Source organism: Festucalex cinctus, chromosome 4, assembly GCF_051991245.1.
Source record: "Festucalex cinctus isolate MCC-2025b chromosome 4, RoL_Fcin_1.0, whole genome shotgun sequence".
Lineage (NCBI taxonomy): Eukaryota > Metazoa > Chordata > Actinopteri > Syngnathiformes > Syngnathidae > Festucalex > Festucalex cinctus.
In genome coordinates this window covers 4,841,857-4,854,579 of record NC_135414.1, presented here as the reverse complement: position 1 = coordinate 4,854,579, position 12,723 = coordinate 4,841,857, and the positions used below count along the sequence as shown (strand labels likewise).

At 42.3% G+C, this 12,723-nt stretch overlaps 2 protein-coding genes across 2 annotated transcripts in view; both read right to left on the bottom strand.

Annotated features, from left to right (window-relative positions):
- The window catches only part of rras2 (RAS related 2), a 49,860-nt gene extending 44,501 nt beyond the window's left edge, over nt 1-5,359 (bottom strand). Inside the window, exon 1 of the mRNA XM_077518335.1 lies at nt 4,899-5,359. Coding sequence (XP_077374461.1) covers nt 4,899-5,000 — 102 coding nt within the window. The 5' untranslated portion in view covers nt 5,001-5,359. The remainder of the gene's footprint in view (nt 1-4,898) is intronic.
- Nucleotides 5,360-7,221: 1,862 nt separating this feature from the next.
- The window catches only part of copb1 (COPI coat complex subunit beta 1), a 28,567-nt gene continuing 23,065 nt past the window's right edge, over nt 7,222-12,723 (bottom strand). The window contains exons 12-22 of the mRNA XM_077518329.1: nt 12,264-12,360; nt 12,028-12,188; nt 11,836-11,956; nt 11,541-11,768; nt 9,896-10,075; nt 9,640-9,784; nt 9,448-9,567; nt 8,332-8,477; nt 8,109-8,198; nt 7,782-7,937; nt 7,222-7,571 (exon numbers count right to left, since the gene is read on the bottom strand). Coding sequence (XP_077374455.1) covers nt 7,512-7,571; nt 7,782-7,937; nt 8,109-8,198; nt 8,332-8,477; nt 9,448-9,567; nt 9,640-9,784; nt 9,896-10,075; nt 11,541-11,768; nt 11,836-11,956; nt 12,028-12,188; nt 12,264-12,360 — 1,504 coding nt within the window. The 3' untranslated portion in view covers nt 7,222-7,511. The remainder of the gene's footprint in view (nt 7,572-7,781; nt 7,938-8,108; nt 8,199-8,331; nt 8,478-9,447; nt 9,568-9,639; nt 9,785-9,895; nt 10,076-11,540; nt 11,769-11,835; nt 11,957-12,027; nt 12,189-12,263; nt 12,361-12,723) is intronic.

Below are 12,723 nucleotides of genomic sequence, written 5' to 3'. Positions count from 1 at the left end.
GTGCTTTGCCACCATCTTGTGGCAACTGTAGGAAATTAGGAAGCTTTTTGAGTTCATTAAATCAACTAATAACTGATTTTGCATTACTAAACAACAATATGTGCATGTGTGGTGCAGCTCCTAGCTGTCCATTTGGTGTTGCAATCCTCACGTTTCTGTGACTTTGAGAGTGTGTGGCTTTTAAAAGTCCGGCCTGGCTTGGTGAGTGATGTGGGTGTCAGTGAATGAGAGTGCAGTTAGTTGTTGTGAAGTCAAGATAGCGACGGGCTGTACACTAACTGTAACCCCGGGATTACACCGGATGCATGTGCGTTGCGTCTCCATTCCGCTGCATCTTGACTGCCTGCTCCGGACGCGTCAATTTTTTGTCCAACTCAAACTGGCTGCGCACAACTGCGGTCCGGCAGCACCCCCGTCGCCGACAACTTCCCGCCGTGTCTCGCGTGATCGCGCGCGATAATGTGGCATTAAAAACAACGACAAAGAGACAGAAAGTCTGAGCTCAACAGAGGAGCAGAAAGTGAGGTGGACTTTCTTTGATTGAACTCGCCGTCCACTCCTGCTATGACGTTCCATGCAGCATTCCTTTTTAAGTTGTCTTTAGAAAAAGGATGTGCAGTTTCATATCTAATTATGTTGATTTCTACCTCGGTTATAAATCTCTCCTTGTCCATGTTCTCCGGTGTTTAAACAGTGAATTAAGCGTTAAGCATTATGACGTTTTGCTGACATGATTGCGAAATAGGAGCTGGCAAGTGTTTTATTCTGAAAAGTAACCAGAAATTTATTTTGAAACTGCGTCGGTCTTCCTATCCCGCTCGATGTGTTCTGCGCTAGCTTGCCATTTGACGGGGCCGACGGATGCGTCATCCGTCAAAAATATAAAACAGGTCTATCTGTGCGGAGGGCTCCAGCACGACACAGCTGAGATGCAGTCGACACGCAACGCACACGCAGCCGGTGTATTAGAACAATTTGAATGAATGGAAACGTATCGGCTGCTTCGCCGAAACGCAACGCAGACGCAACGCACACGCATCCGGTGTAACCCCAGGGTTAGCCAGTATGCGTGTTGAGTGAGCGCCTGGATGTTAAAGCAGCTATATGTAAGATTTAAAATTTCAAATCTCGACTGCCACCTGTGGCCGAAAACAAACTGCACGCTCGTACACGCTGCGCGCACGCGTACGTGCACGACCTCAACACTGAAGACTGGGATCTTCATATCCAATTAATCTATGTTTTCAGAGGTAAGAAGTTTTATAATGTTATACAAAGCTGGCCACTTCACGGGATGAGACTCTCGATCCTCACTAAACAATCGATGTCGACGGGACGTGCAGATCATATTGCTTTAGTCGGTCGAAGTCCAGTCCTGTGCTGTACTCCAAAACGATGTGCAAATTACGTCAATTAATTGGACCTCATTCCGATGTTAATATGCAGTTACATAGTCACCCCGCTCGACGGACGTCAACCTGATTCTAGTCATTATTAGTGTATGTCGCCCCCAGTCTAGCGTCATTGTGCGTTAGCCGAAAGGTGGGCTGTCATTTATGGAAATTGACGATTGTGAAAAACATATAGACCCATTCACTACTTAGTGTGATATGGCCGTGAATGTTATCGCCATTCAGTAGTACCGTTCACATTCCGTTAGCATAATGTAGCTACAATAGGCTGTTTTCACGGAGGAAAATAAGGCGACATTTAGCCTGATTGAAACGCCCCGGAATGGAACGTGTTTTTCATAAAGTCATTCTGTTCTATTTCATTCAACTTTGCCGCCCCTTTCACGCTAAATGTTGCCGTCCACCTCACTTTCACCCCAATAGTTATGACCGAGAAGTGATCGATCTTGAGGTTACTGCTATTTGAAAACAACACATTTTCTTCTAAATGTCAAGATACTCGCTTCTTACCTTTTGGAGTAGAAAGAAAGCCAGCTGTGAATCACTTTTCTAATCCAAGTCCGATCTCAACTCTCTCCACCGCTGAAATGTCAAACCAATGTTCACTCTCGGTCTTGCCCGACGTCGGTCACTATCAAGTTTAGATTTTTTTTTTTCTTGGCACTTGACATTGTTTTCATTTTTTTTTTTTTTTTGAGCAGCCTTCCGCGGAGTAACAGCGGGTGTCTGGGGCAGCGAAAATCTGTACTAGTTCCGTCTTCGCGCGACAGGAAACAACTGACGATGACACGCATGACGTCACATCCCGCAGACAGAGGGCGGGAAATTCGAAGGATTCGGGCCGGACGCTTCCTAAATAATATTGGCCAGAGTCTTGTAGGAGTACCCATTGTGAACAGCGAAGATGTTCATCTACTAATTAGAATATGTTTCAGTCATAAATGGTCAAATAAAAAGGCTATAGTTAAGATATTTTTTTGGGAAAACCTACATAGAGTAGCTTTAACTATGGTTGTAGAAACTTGTGTATAAATGTGTTAAATGTTCGTTTAGTTACAAATTTTTCAATAAAGTGAAAGCTTTGTCTATCCTTGACCACTTCGCTAACACAGATACCTTGTGTTGGTGAGCACAGACATGCTGTTGTAATCTGTTCGTTCTGTTTTACCTAAAACCTTTTTGGGGGACATTTTACGGACTCTTTCCTCCTGGCTCCTCACCATCACAGGAACTTATTTCTACATGGAGTAGAAGTAGTAGTGTGTCTGCAGATACTACATTAGCCTGTGTTACTGCAAATCTTTGAGGTACTAGACAATTTGGTTTAACTTTTTTTTTTGTAATAAATGTTGATGAATTGTTTCAGCTCAGTTGAAAATATGTTACCATACAATCAAATATACCAGTAATCTTTACTATGAGATACTTGCAGCATGTGTTCACCCTACCGAATCGCAACATGGGATGTTTAATTAGCTGGTGTTAACTTTTACATTGTTCTTTAAAAGCTCCCTATGTGTGGGGCGGCAGGGTCAATGGGCTACGGCAAGAATCTGGGCCACAGCTATCTGATCGCTTTTTACTTGGTATGCAGTTAATGAGCTTTATGAACCCTCATTAGACAACTCCCCCTCACACCAACACACATTCACCAGAAGCTTTTCACCCCCCACTCTGAAACGTGTGCCAGCCCACCATTGTCTGACAGTGTAGAGACATGCAGCTGCCTGCAGTCTAGTCTCTCGGACGCAAGAGCAAGACATCAGTGGTGCTATCACACATACACACTGCAAAGGGCAAGGTTTGTCATATTGTGTGTGTTTTTGTGAACGGTGGGGGTAACGCAACGACCATGATGAGGGCCAGGAAGGTCGAAGCAAGGCCGCTAAGCCTGCGAAGTGTTGGAATGCAACCAGTTGGGTGCATCTTTCACACAAATGTGACAGTATGTAAAGTTCTATGTCTATTATCATTGGAGAGGTGGGTGGTCTCCAAGAACCATAGGGGGTTCACGCCATCTTGCATTTTGTGGAAGTATCTGAACTCAAAATCATCTTTTCTTGGATACTTTGTGCTGCTGCCTGCGTGGAATCAGTCAAGCAAGACAAATGTGCCCCTCCCGTGTGTGAGCAAATTTCTCATGTGATTTAGCTGTGGACTTGTAGCTTGTAGGCTGTAGCAAAAGGCAAAAGGCAACTTTAGGGCAACTTTTACCTTTACGTTTTTATTGGTTCACCTACACTGTAACTTGAAAGCAGTGGCATGAAAACTCAACTGAAGGATAAAACATGAAAAAGCTATAGACTCTTGAAATCAGTGATGGTAAGTACAAATACAGTACTGTACTTTGTTTTTGTTCTTAGTAGATTAGTACAGTAAATGTACTTTCAACATTTATTTTGATGATGACTTTTTACTTTTACTCCCTACATTCAAAAAGATATATGAAGTTTGTCAAAATATTCTTGCTACCTTATTCAACCTCAGGAGATGACACCGCCACATAAAAAGACATAAAGAGAGAGGTAACGTCGGTCGACATGGAGGAAGGTCAGCCAGGGTGCATAAAAAATAGCAACAGATTCAGAGAAGCAATTTCCTCATCCATAGTCTTATTTCAGAGAATTTTTTGATTTCCTCAGTGAATGGGTTGTCTTTAAAACATGAGCTTCTAGTAGTAAAAGTATAGCTAATTTAGCATATTTTGTTCACACAATTGTACAAAAAGTCATGGAAACCCATTTATGATAGTGGGTCCAGTATTTTTCTTTTCACTACAAGCATGCACTATTAAGTGCTTGTCTCTATTGTGTCGAGTCATCAAAATAGGTTTTATTTGAAAAAAAATTGTGGTTTAATTTCAGGGGTTGTAAAGGATAAACACATTTTTATTCATTCCAATCAGCAAAGTTAATTTGTACGAGTTTTTGCACAGGATTAATTAAACTTGGTATCACTATTTTGTGTAGGCTACATACGTTTTTCTCCCCTTATTGTGTCATAATAATAATAATAATAATAATAATAACAACATCAACAACAGGTATTTTTTGGCACGGGCTGTACCGGATTAATTACATTTGTATTCATGTAAATGGGGATTAATTTATTTCATATGTGAATAAAGTCAGTGTCAAGATTGGCTTTCATACTTAAGTAAATCAGTATTTACTTCCACCCAAGTACAGCGTGTGAGTACTTTTGCCACCATTGCTTCAAATCAACTTCCCCTTTTCTTGTAAGTAGAGAAGTGCTAACTAACCGGAGATGTCAGCCGTCGACGCAGTGTATCTGACAGCCATAATCCAAAACAAGATTTCGAATCTTTGCAAACAAGCAAGCCTTTGCTAAGTTACTGCAGGCCTCTGCAAAGTAGCGGCGAAGAAAACAAACCCCTACCACCCCGGTGGCCGCTTCATGGGGCTCCGTCCGGCCTCTCGCCGTGTTTTGGGCACCCAAAGAGGGAGGGAGTGCAGCCTCACTGACCTGAATAAACTGGATCGTCAGGGCCGATTTCCCCACCCCGCCGCCTCCGACCACGACCAAACGGTACTTCTCCTGCACCGAGCCGTCCTTCCAGCCTGCCATCGAGGACACTTCGCCGCCACCGCCTTCGCCACACCAAGCCCCACTTTTCTCCTCTTCCCCCGGGGAGGCCTTACGCGGTCTGGAGAGAGAGAGGGAGCCCCCACAGAAAGATGTCGAAACGGGCTCGTCGGTGGCGAGGAGGAACACAGAGGAGTCCCGGAGGTTGCTACGGGCGCCGGTCCATACGTGTGACCGTGTTTGAAGCTCGACAACACTGCCTGACTGCCTGCGACGCTCAACAAGATGTGGAGTGGATACCGGAGAAGTAAACGTCAATGTAGTACCCGCAACTGTCGATAGGGGCTCCCACTGTGCATATAATTGCACTCACGCGTAAGCGCGTGCACGTGCAGTCCTGCAGCTCTGTCCTGTCCTGAGACTAATGTCACGTCACGCAATCGCATTAGCTGTCCACAAACAGCAGCCTGCACACCTCATTCTTGTGTGGAGAAAACAAAAAGACACTTAAAGTACTGATTCATCTTCCACATTGCTGCCCCATATGAATAATTTTGAGAGCATCAATCCTACTTCCACTGATGCTTAAGTTTAGTCCGTCCATGTGACGATTGTGACCTCAGGCATGTCAACAACGCCAGTTTGACAAATCTGACAAACTTCACTGAAGACTGTGACGCCATCTCGTGTCTCTTGACTCAGTCTAAGCTAAAACGCCGCGATTGCGTCTGTCCAAACGAGGAAACAGAAATTACGGGCTTTCTTTCTCGCAGGTTATTGAGTAGGAATCGGACAGGAGGTTTGTATTTCATGTGGTCACTGTGAATTTCTGCGCCATGACAGGAGAATCCGTACCAGCCTCACGCTGTGCAACATATCAGGCATGTGAGGAATTCCAATTACAGCCTGCAGTTAGTTCCACAGCTATGCAGCTTCACGTGTAATTCACCCCGTGTCAAAATTCCCCCTAACCCAAAAATGTCACCTACTGTAATCTTGTTGGTTTGGTTGCAAGTCACATGAATTTTATTTTGTGACTATGATATGCTGTAAATAAAGGGCCTTTCTGTTGTCATAAAAGCTGTAAAAAATAACTAATGCATGAGTTCAACTTTCCAAAAGAAATCCCTCAACATAACTCAAGATATTCCAATTAATCATCCATTTAATTAATAAATGCCACACCCCAAATTCTAGCAGACATTTTGGTTTTAACATTTATTACAATGTTATGTTTTACTGTATCTTCTTTTCACTCAGTGTTCTAAGTAAAAATATTACACACAATCAATATATTAAAGGCGCAGTCTGCCGGTTTCACTCAGGAAAATGCAGTTTTTAAATACAGGATTTAAACAAACAAACTACTTCTCAATTTACAGATCTGGGCTTTTCTTAACGTGTGGGGGTGATTTTGTCTTAAACCACCACACCCCCAGCCTATATTTTGCCATTTTGTGTTTGTTTTGTAAACAGCGGGACGTTTCTGTGAAAAAAAGTGTTTACACCCCTCCAGCCAATCGCAGAGCGGGGGGTGGCGTGTCGCAAACGGGGCCGGGCGAACGTGTCGGCTGCGTGATGTCACTCCCGCGGCAATTTGAAAGCACACACGGACTTTTTTTTTTTTTCTCCACTCACTCATTCACACACGTAAGCTTCTATGAGTGAGTGAGTGAAAATAATAATCCGTGCGTGCTTTCAAATTGCCGCGGGAGTGACGTCACGCAGCCGACACATTCGCCCGGCCCCGTTTGCGACACGCCACCCCCCGCTCTGCGATTGGCTGGAGGGGTGTAAACACTGTCTTTCCACAGAAATGTCCCGCTGTTTACAAAACAAACACAAAATGACAAAATACAGGCTGGGGAGGTGGGGGTTTAGGACAAATTCACCACCAAAGATTAACATAAACCCAGATTTGTAGACTGAGAGAAAGTTAAAGTGTGTACATCCTGTATTTAAAAAGTGCATTTTCCTGAGTGAAACCGGCATACTGGGCCTTTAAAACAAATGTGCACAAATAAGGCTTTTATCAAAATCTTCCTCCTAATAAGACCCATGCTTCTCTATAGCAAATAACTATCCAATATATGAGTAAAACAGGGTATGACCATGAAGTATATCTTCCAACTTTGTTTCTTAGTGGTCAAGTACCCGGTAACTTGGTGCATTTAAGGTGAAAAATATGAACTGTGCATTTAACCCCGAAACACAATCATTTTGGATACAGCATATCAATAAATGAACAAATGAATACAGTACATTTTACGTGGATCACTTAATGGACATTTATTTAAAATGAACCAGAAATTAGTAGATATTAGAGACAAGTGTTGCGTTTATGTTTATGTATATATATATATATATATATATATATATATATATATATATATATATATATATATATAATTAAAAAAAAAAAAAAAACGGCACAGAAGCGAACTGACCATCCAGAGTGGTAAAGGTGCAGAGATGCAAGGGAGCAGAAGGAATAATACATAGATTGTCTGACTTTTACAAAGTCAGATGGGTCAAGTTGCACTACAAGTTCTTTCAGAGTGTTGCCTTCTTTTGGGAGAGGTTGATCTTGTCGCCCAAGCTCAAGGCCATCCCCTGTAACACAGAGTTACCTCAAAATGCGTGCATCTCAAATCATATCTCACCTTTGCAATGATTTGAAACACCATTAAATCTGTTATAATGCTCCCCCAAAAAACAACATTTCTGTAACATCTTTAATAAGACAAATAGCACTCTACATTACATTAATAGTTTACTTGACAAGACAATTAACGGTAGACATATTGAAGCAGCATGACCCACCTGACTTTTGGCCCGAATGCGTATGTGTCCATTGACAGGTGCATCAGGTCCCAGGTGGATGGGCTTCTCGATGCTGACATTCGCCAGGGCATCTTCGCCAAAAATAGAACGGGCATAAAGGTTGGCAGCCATGAAACCACAGAAGCCGGACAATGCCTGGTTGACCAGAGGCAAATATAAAAATATTTTAAAAACAATAGTATTTGCATATGTCCAACGGGTTGGCATATAATTATTCTGAAGTGACACACAGCAGGACTAAATGCATCACAATCAGCAGAAGAATTATAATTATTTTGATTTCCTTTCACTTAGGGGACAACAAACCTTCTCTGGAGTCAAGCATTTCATGTTCGTGCACTTGAGGATATGTTGGAGGTACTCGTTCAAATCAGTGATGTTTGTGTTCACTGTCACCTACCAGGAGTAAAAACAGATCATTGGTTGATACATAAATCAGTACATTTCCTGAAAGTTCATGGACCAGACAGATAGTACAACTGGAGAAGCTGTCATAAACGCCAGCGTCGAGCAGAATTCCAAAGCTCACCTTATTTTCCCACTCAAACTCAGCCCACATCTGTCTGAATTCAGCGTCCGTACAGGATGCTGGCTGGATGTAGTCCATGATGTCAATGTGGATGTCACTGAGAACAACGCAGTTCCGGTCGCTTGCGGCTCCAGACACATCATACACTGTAGACAAAGCAGAAAAACTTCATGTTGCACCAACATATGTCACAAGTACCACTAATGATATGTGAGCTCCCCCTAGTGACATTCAGAGAATCATTGACTGATATGCTCAAACTGTGCATAATGTCACGGCGGCTTAACCCAAATATATTCTTACAATATGTTGTGTCTAAACATGGCATTCTGATTTATATTGTGTTTGTGGGATATTAATTAAGCAGCAAAATATATACGTTTTCATTCATCTTAGGGAGCAGCCATTTTTGTCGTGAACTTCCATTTGCTGTCGACTTAAAATTACATCACAGTTGCTCAGAGCTCAGGTAACGACCAATCACAGCTAACCTGTTTCCTGAAGCTGAACCATGATTGGTTGTTACCTGAGGCCTGAGCAACTATGGCAAATGGCTGCCCCTAGATGGATATAAATGGGTGGATTTTGCTGCTCAACTCGTCACAAATTCAATATTAATCAGAATACCGTGTTTAGACTAGTGGGGCCGTATAGAACTTTAGCCTTTTTATATATTTATCCAATACAGTTCTGGTGAGGCGGTCTCACATTTTTTGAAGTGGTACATGGTGTTAAGAGTTTGGGAAGCACTATACAGTCTTCCCTCGCTATAACGCGGTTCACTTTTCGCGGTCTCGCGGATTTTTTTTTAAGTGCAATTTTGCATATTTTTTTTACAGTAATATACCCATTTTATAAAATTTGTGAAGGTTTGAACATTGTCAATGTTTGAACAAGAGAGAAATGTGAGAACATATAAATGCCTCAATGAGAAAAGTGTATAAATTGTGCGGTCGGGGATTTTAGAGCCTTAAAACATTTATAAGAGTTGTAAAACATAAAGCTAACTACTTCGCGGATTTCATTTATTGCGGGTATTTTTTGGAACCTAACCCCAGCGGAAAACAAGGGAACACTGTAATGACAATGTCTTGTGGAATTTTACAACTTTCTTACCTATGTTGCCAAAGATGATGCCATTTTCAGTCGAAGCCACTTTGACGTTGGCCTTGATGTTAGCAAAGTCGTGAGGGGCCAGAGTAAGTGGGGAAGGCTTCTCAACCAGCTTGAGGTCACCTGTGGAAACATGAATTTTATAAGAGAACCGACACAATAAAGCAAAGATGACTGACAGTGAAGAGAAACTACCTAAAGTAGCGAGCTCGAGGGTGCAGTTCTGGAGCGTATCACTGGTTTGGTTGACTACCAACACATCCAGTACAATGTCATACTGGTTGACATGGACATAGGCTTCAGCATAAACTGGGTCTGAGAAACCTGTCAGCTGGGTCACCTAAAAGGGCACAAACAAAAACAAAGTGAAAAGATTGTTGCTCATTAGTGATGTGAGTTGTTAATCAGCTTGGAAATGCCCATCATCTGATGGTGAAGCAGAAATGAGTACCTTGTTGAGTTTTGAAGCCAGGGGATCAGCAGCCTCCTTCCTTTGAGTGTTGCCCATAGCAGCCAACAGACTGAGCTGGAACTGGTCCTCCTTAGAGGTCGTCTCATTTTTGGCTGTAAGCTGCATGAAGGAGATCGGGTCGTCTGCCTGCACCGTTACGTTACGCTTCTCGGACTCTTTCTGTTAGCGGGGAGAGAAAAAAAAAAGAAAAAAAAAGAGATAACATGGCATTTGTACTAAACATAATCCAAATAACAGGTGTGCCATAATGGGGCATCAAATTACAGTCAAACCTCGGTTTTCGAACGCTTATGTTCTCGACCAAATCGGTTTTCGACCAGAAAATTTGAGAATTTTATGTCTCAGAACTCGTCCAAAAAAAATCATCTCTCAACCAAACTGAAAAAAGCTGAGCGTACCTGAACGCGACTCACTCGGAAGAAAAAGCCGAGCGTACCACGCGACTCACTTGGGAGAAAAAGCAGAGCGTACCACGCGACTCACTGGGGAAAAAGAGCTGAGCGTACCTGAACGCGACTCACTCGGGAGCCGAGTTGTTCACTGTTATGTACGTAAATCTGACGGGTTTTTTATTTTTATTTAATTTTTTTTTTTTTTTTTTTTAAGATTTGCATCGTGTATTAGCCCCTAATCATTGGTCTGTAGCTGTTAAGACCTGAGAAGCTGATTTCAATAAAACGCCAGCTTTTTAGGTCTTAACAACTTCTCACTCAGCTGGAAGCTAACAGGCTAACTCCTCTTTCATCCTTTCATCCTAACAACCCCCCCCCCCCCCCCCCCCGGAACGCTCCCCTCATCCCGAAGTTCCGAGGGTGAATTATGTTCCAATCACTACAGGTCCAAAGAAAGTGCTTTTTTTTTTTTTTCATCACTTTAGATAGGATATCTTCTATTAAAATAAAACAGTGTCTATTTCTACCCTTTTCTATTTATGGTAAACAGTATACAGTGCAGTTAATGGTGTAAAATAGTAAAAAAAAATAAAATAAAATACTAAGACTTGGAACGGATTACAATTATTTACATTAATTATAATGGGAAAAATTGTTTCGGATTTCAAACAATTCGCTTTTGGAACAGCCTTCTGGAACGGATTATGTTCAAAAACCGAGGTTTGTATATATTTTTTCAAGGTGCATCTATTCTCATTCACTGACAGCCGTTTTCAAAGCAGAGTTCCCCATATTGCCAGCTGTTTTAGACAGTTTGCCTGATATTTCAAGACCCACAGAATATTTGTGTTCTCTGACAATAAGCACCAAAACTACCTAAGGAAAGAGCAGAAGCTTTCACCAGAAAAAAAAAAAGTTTTAGAGCTTCTCCTGTTCTTCTGTAATTGGCCGTAGACCATGGTTTGGTTTCACTAAAAACACTGGTTTCTGACCAAAAAGTGCATACAATGAGCTTTTTAGGAAAAGAAACACATCAAGTAGAGCAGTGATTTGGGTGCTATTTTTTGTTTTTTTGGGTGACTGAGGTCAAACTATAAAACAAAACAAAAAAACAAGACTGATAAAGTACCTTTGATGGCAAAATAATGTATACCTGAGAATTCAATGATGTGGATGGATAGGAATATTCACATGCGTCTACTGTCAACAGGTTTCGAGTCAAGAGGCATTACCTTCTGTGAAAGCTTCTCCTCCTCCAGTCTGACAGTCAGCATATGTGACAGGGATTTGCGGCATTCCTTGTTGAAGATGTCAGTCATGAGGGGTGAGCACTCTGACAGGACCTTGAGGCACAGTGAGATTCGGTCCACATCGTCGTCTGTAATTGGTTTCTTGGGCAGTGAGGACTTGCCCAGGTGCAGCACAGTGACCATGATCAACATGGCCTCTGCTACAAAAGCCTAACAAGGAGAGTGACGTTAGATGGACACATATATTGTTTCATGAGTGCAAGCAAAACAAACTTACATTCTGTTTCTTTTTGTCCTGGACAATAGCAACATAGCGCAAAGCCACTTTGGTCAGGGTAGTGGCCAGAGAAGCAGCCACATAAAAGTCACCATCCATCAGGAAGGCCCTCAGCGGAGGCCTGAACAGCAAGAACAGATAATGAGCGGGCTGACAAAATACAGTACGCAGATTTTCCAAGACGTTTCTTACCTATCCTCATCTTTTTTGGAAGGCCTGGAAGAGCTGAGCGCACTCTGTGTCACATATGTGCCCATCTCTGTCACCAGCTTCTGAGCTGGAGCGGCACTCACTTCGTCCTCTGGTTTCAACTCCCCTGTCTCTTTCTTTATCTCGGTTTCCACGATAGGGATCTGTGCAATTAAAGGACATGTCAGGTATTAGTGACGTACTTTGTGAAGGCTACGCAACATATGTAACATGCATACTTCTCCAAGCGATCTGCGGACTTCTGTCATCACACTCTGTATGTCTTCTTTTGTGCTGCAGTATTCCCCCAAGATCCACAGTGCTCCTCTGTAGATTCTGTAGAGTTAGGAACATGGTCTCAATCTGATATAGCACAAAAGGGGTGCACTGTGTTGTGTATAAATTAAAATCAACCCCTCCAACCACTGGTCTAAGGATACAGAAACAACTAAAACAGTTAAAAATCATCTCAAAACGATCTGAGACACATACTCTACACCCCCCACCCCCCCCCCCCCCCACACACACACATTTGTTTAAAAAATATATATATGCCATAATAACCTTTATAAAAAACAAAACAAAACTAGGGCATAACCATATATTAAATAGTATGGGATTTAACGATAAGGGCAATTGACCTTTCGCATAAGCTCCGCCCCCCTTAGTTACTGTTGCTAGTCCGTCAAGCTTGATGAC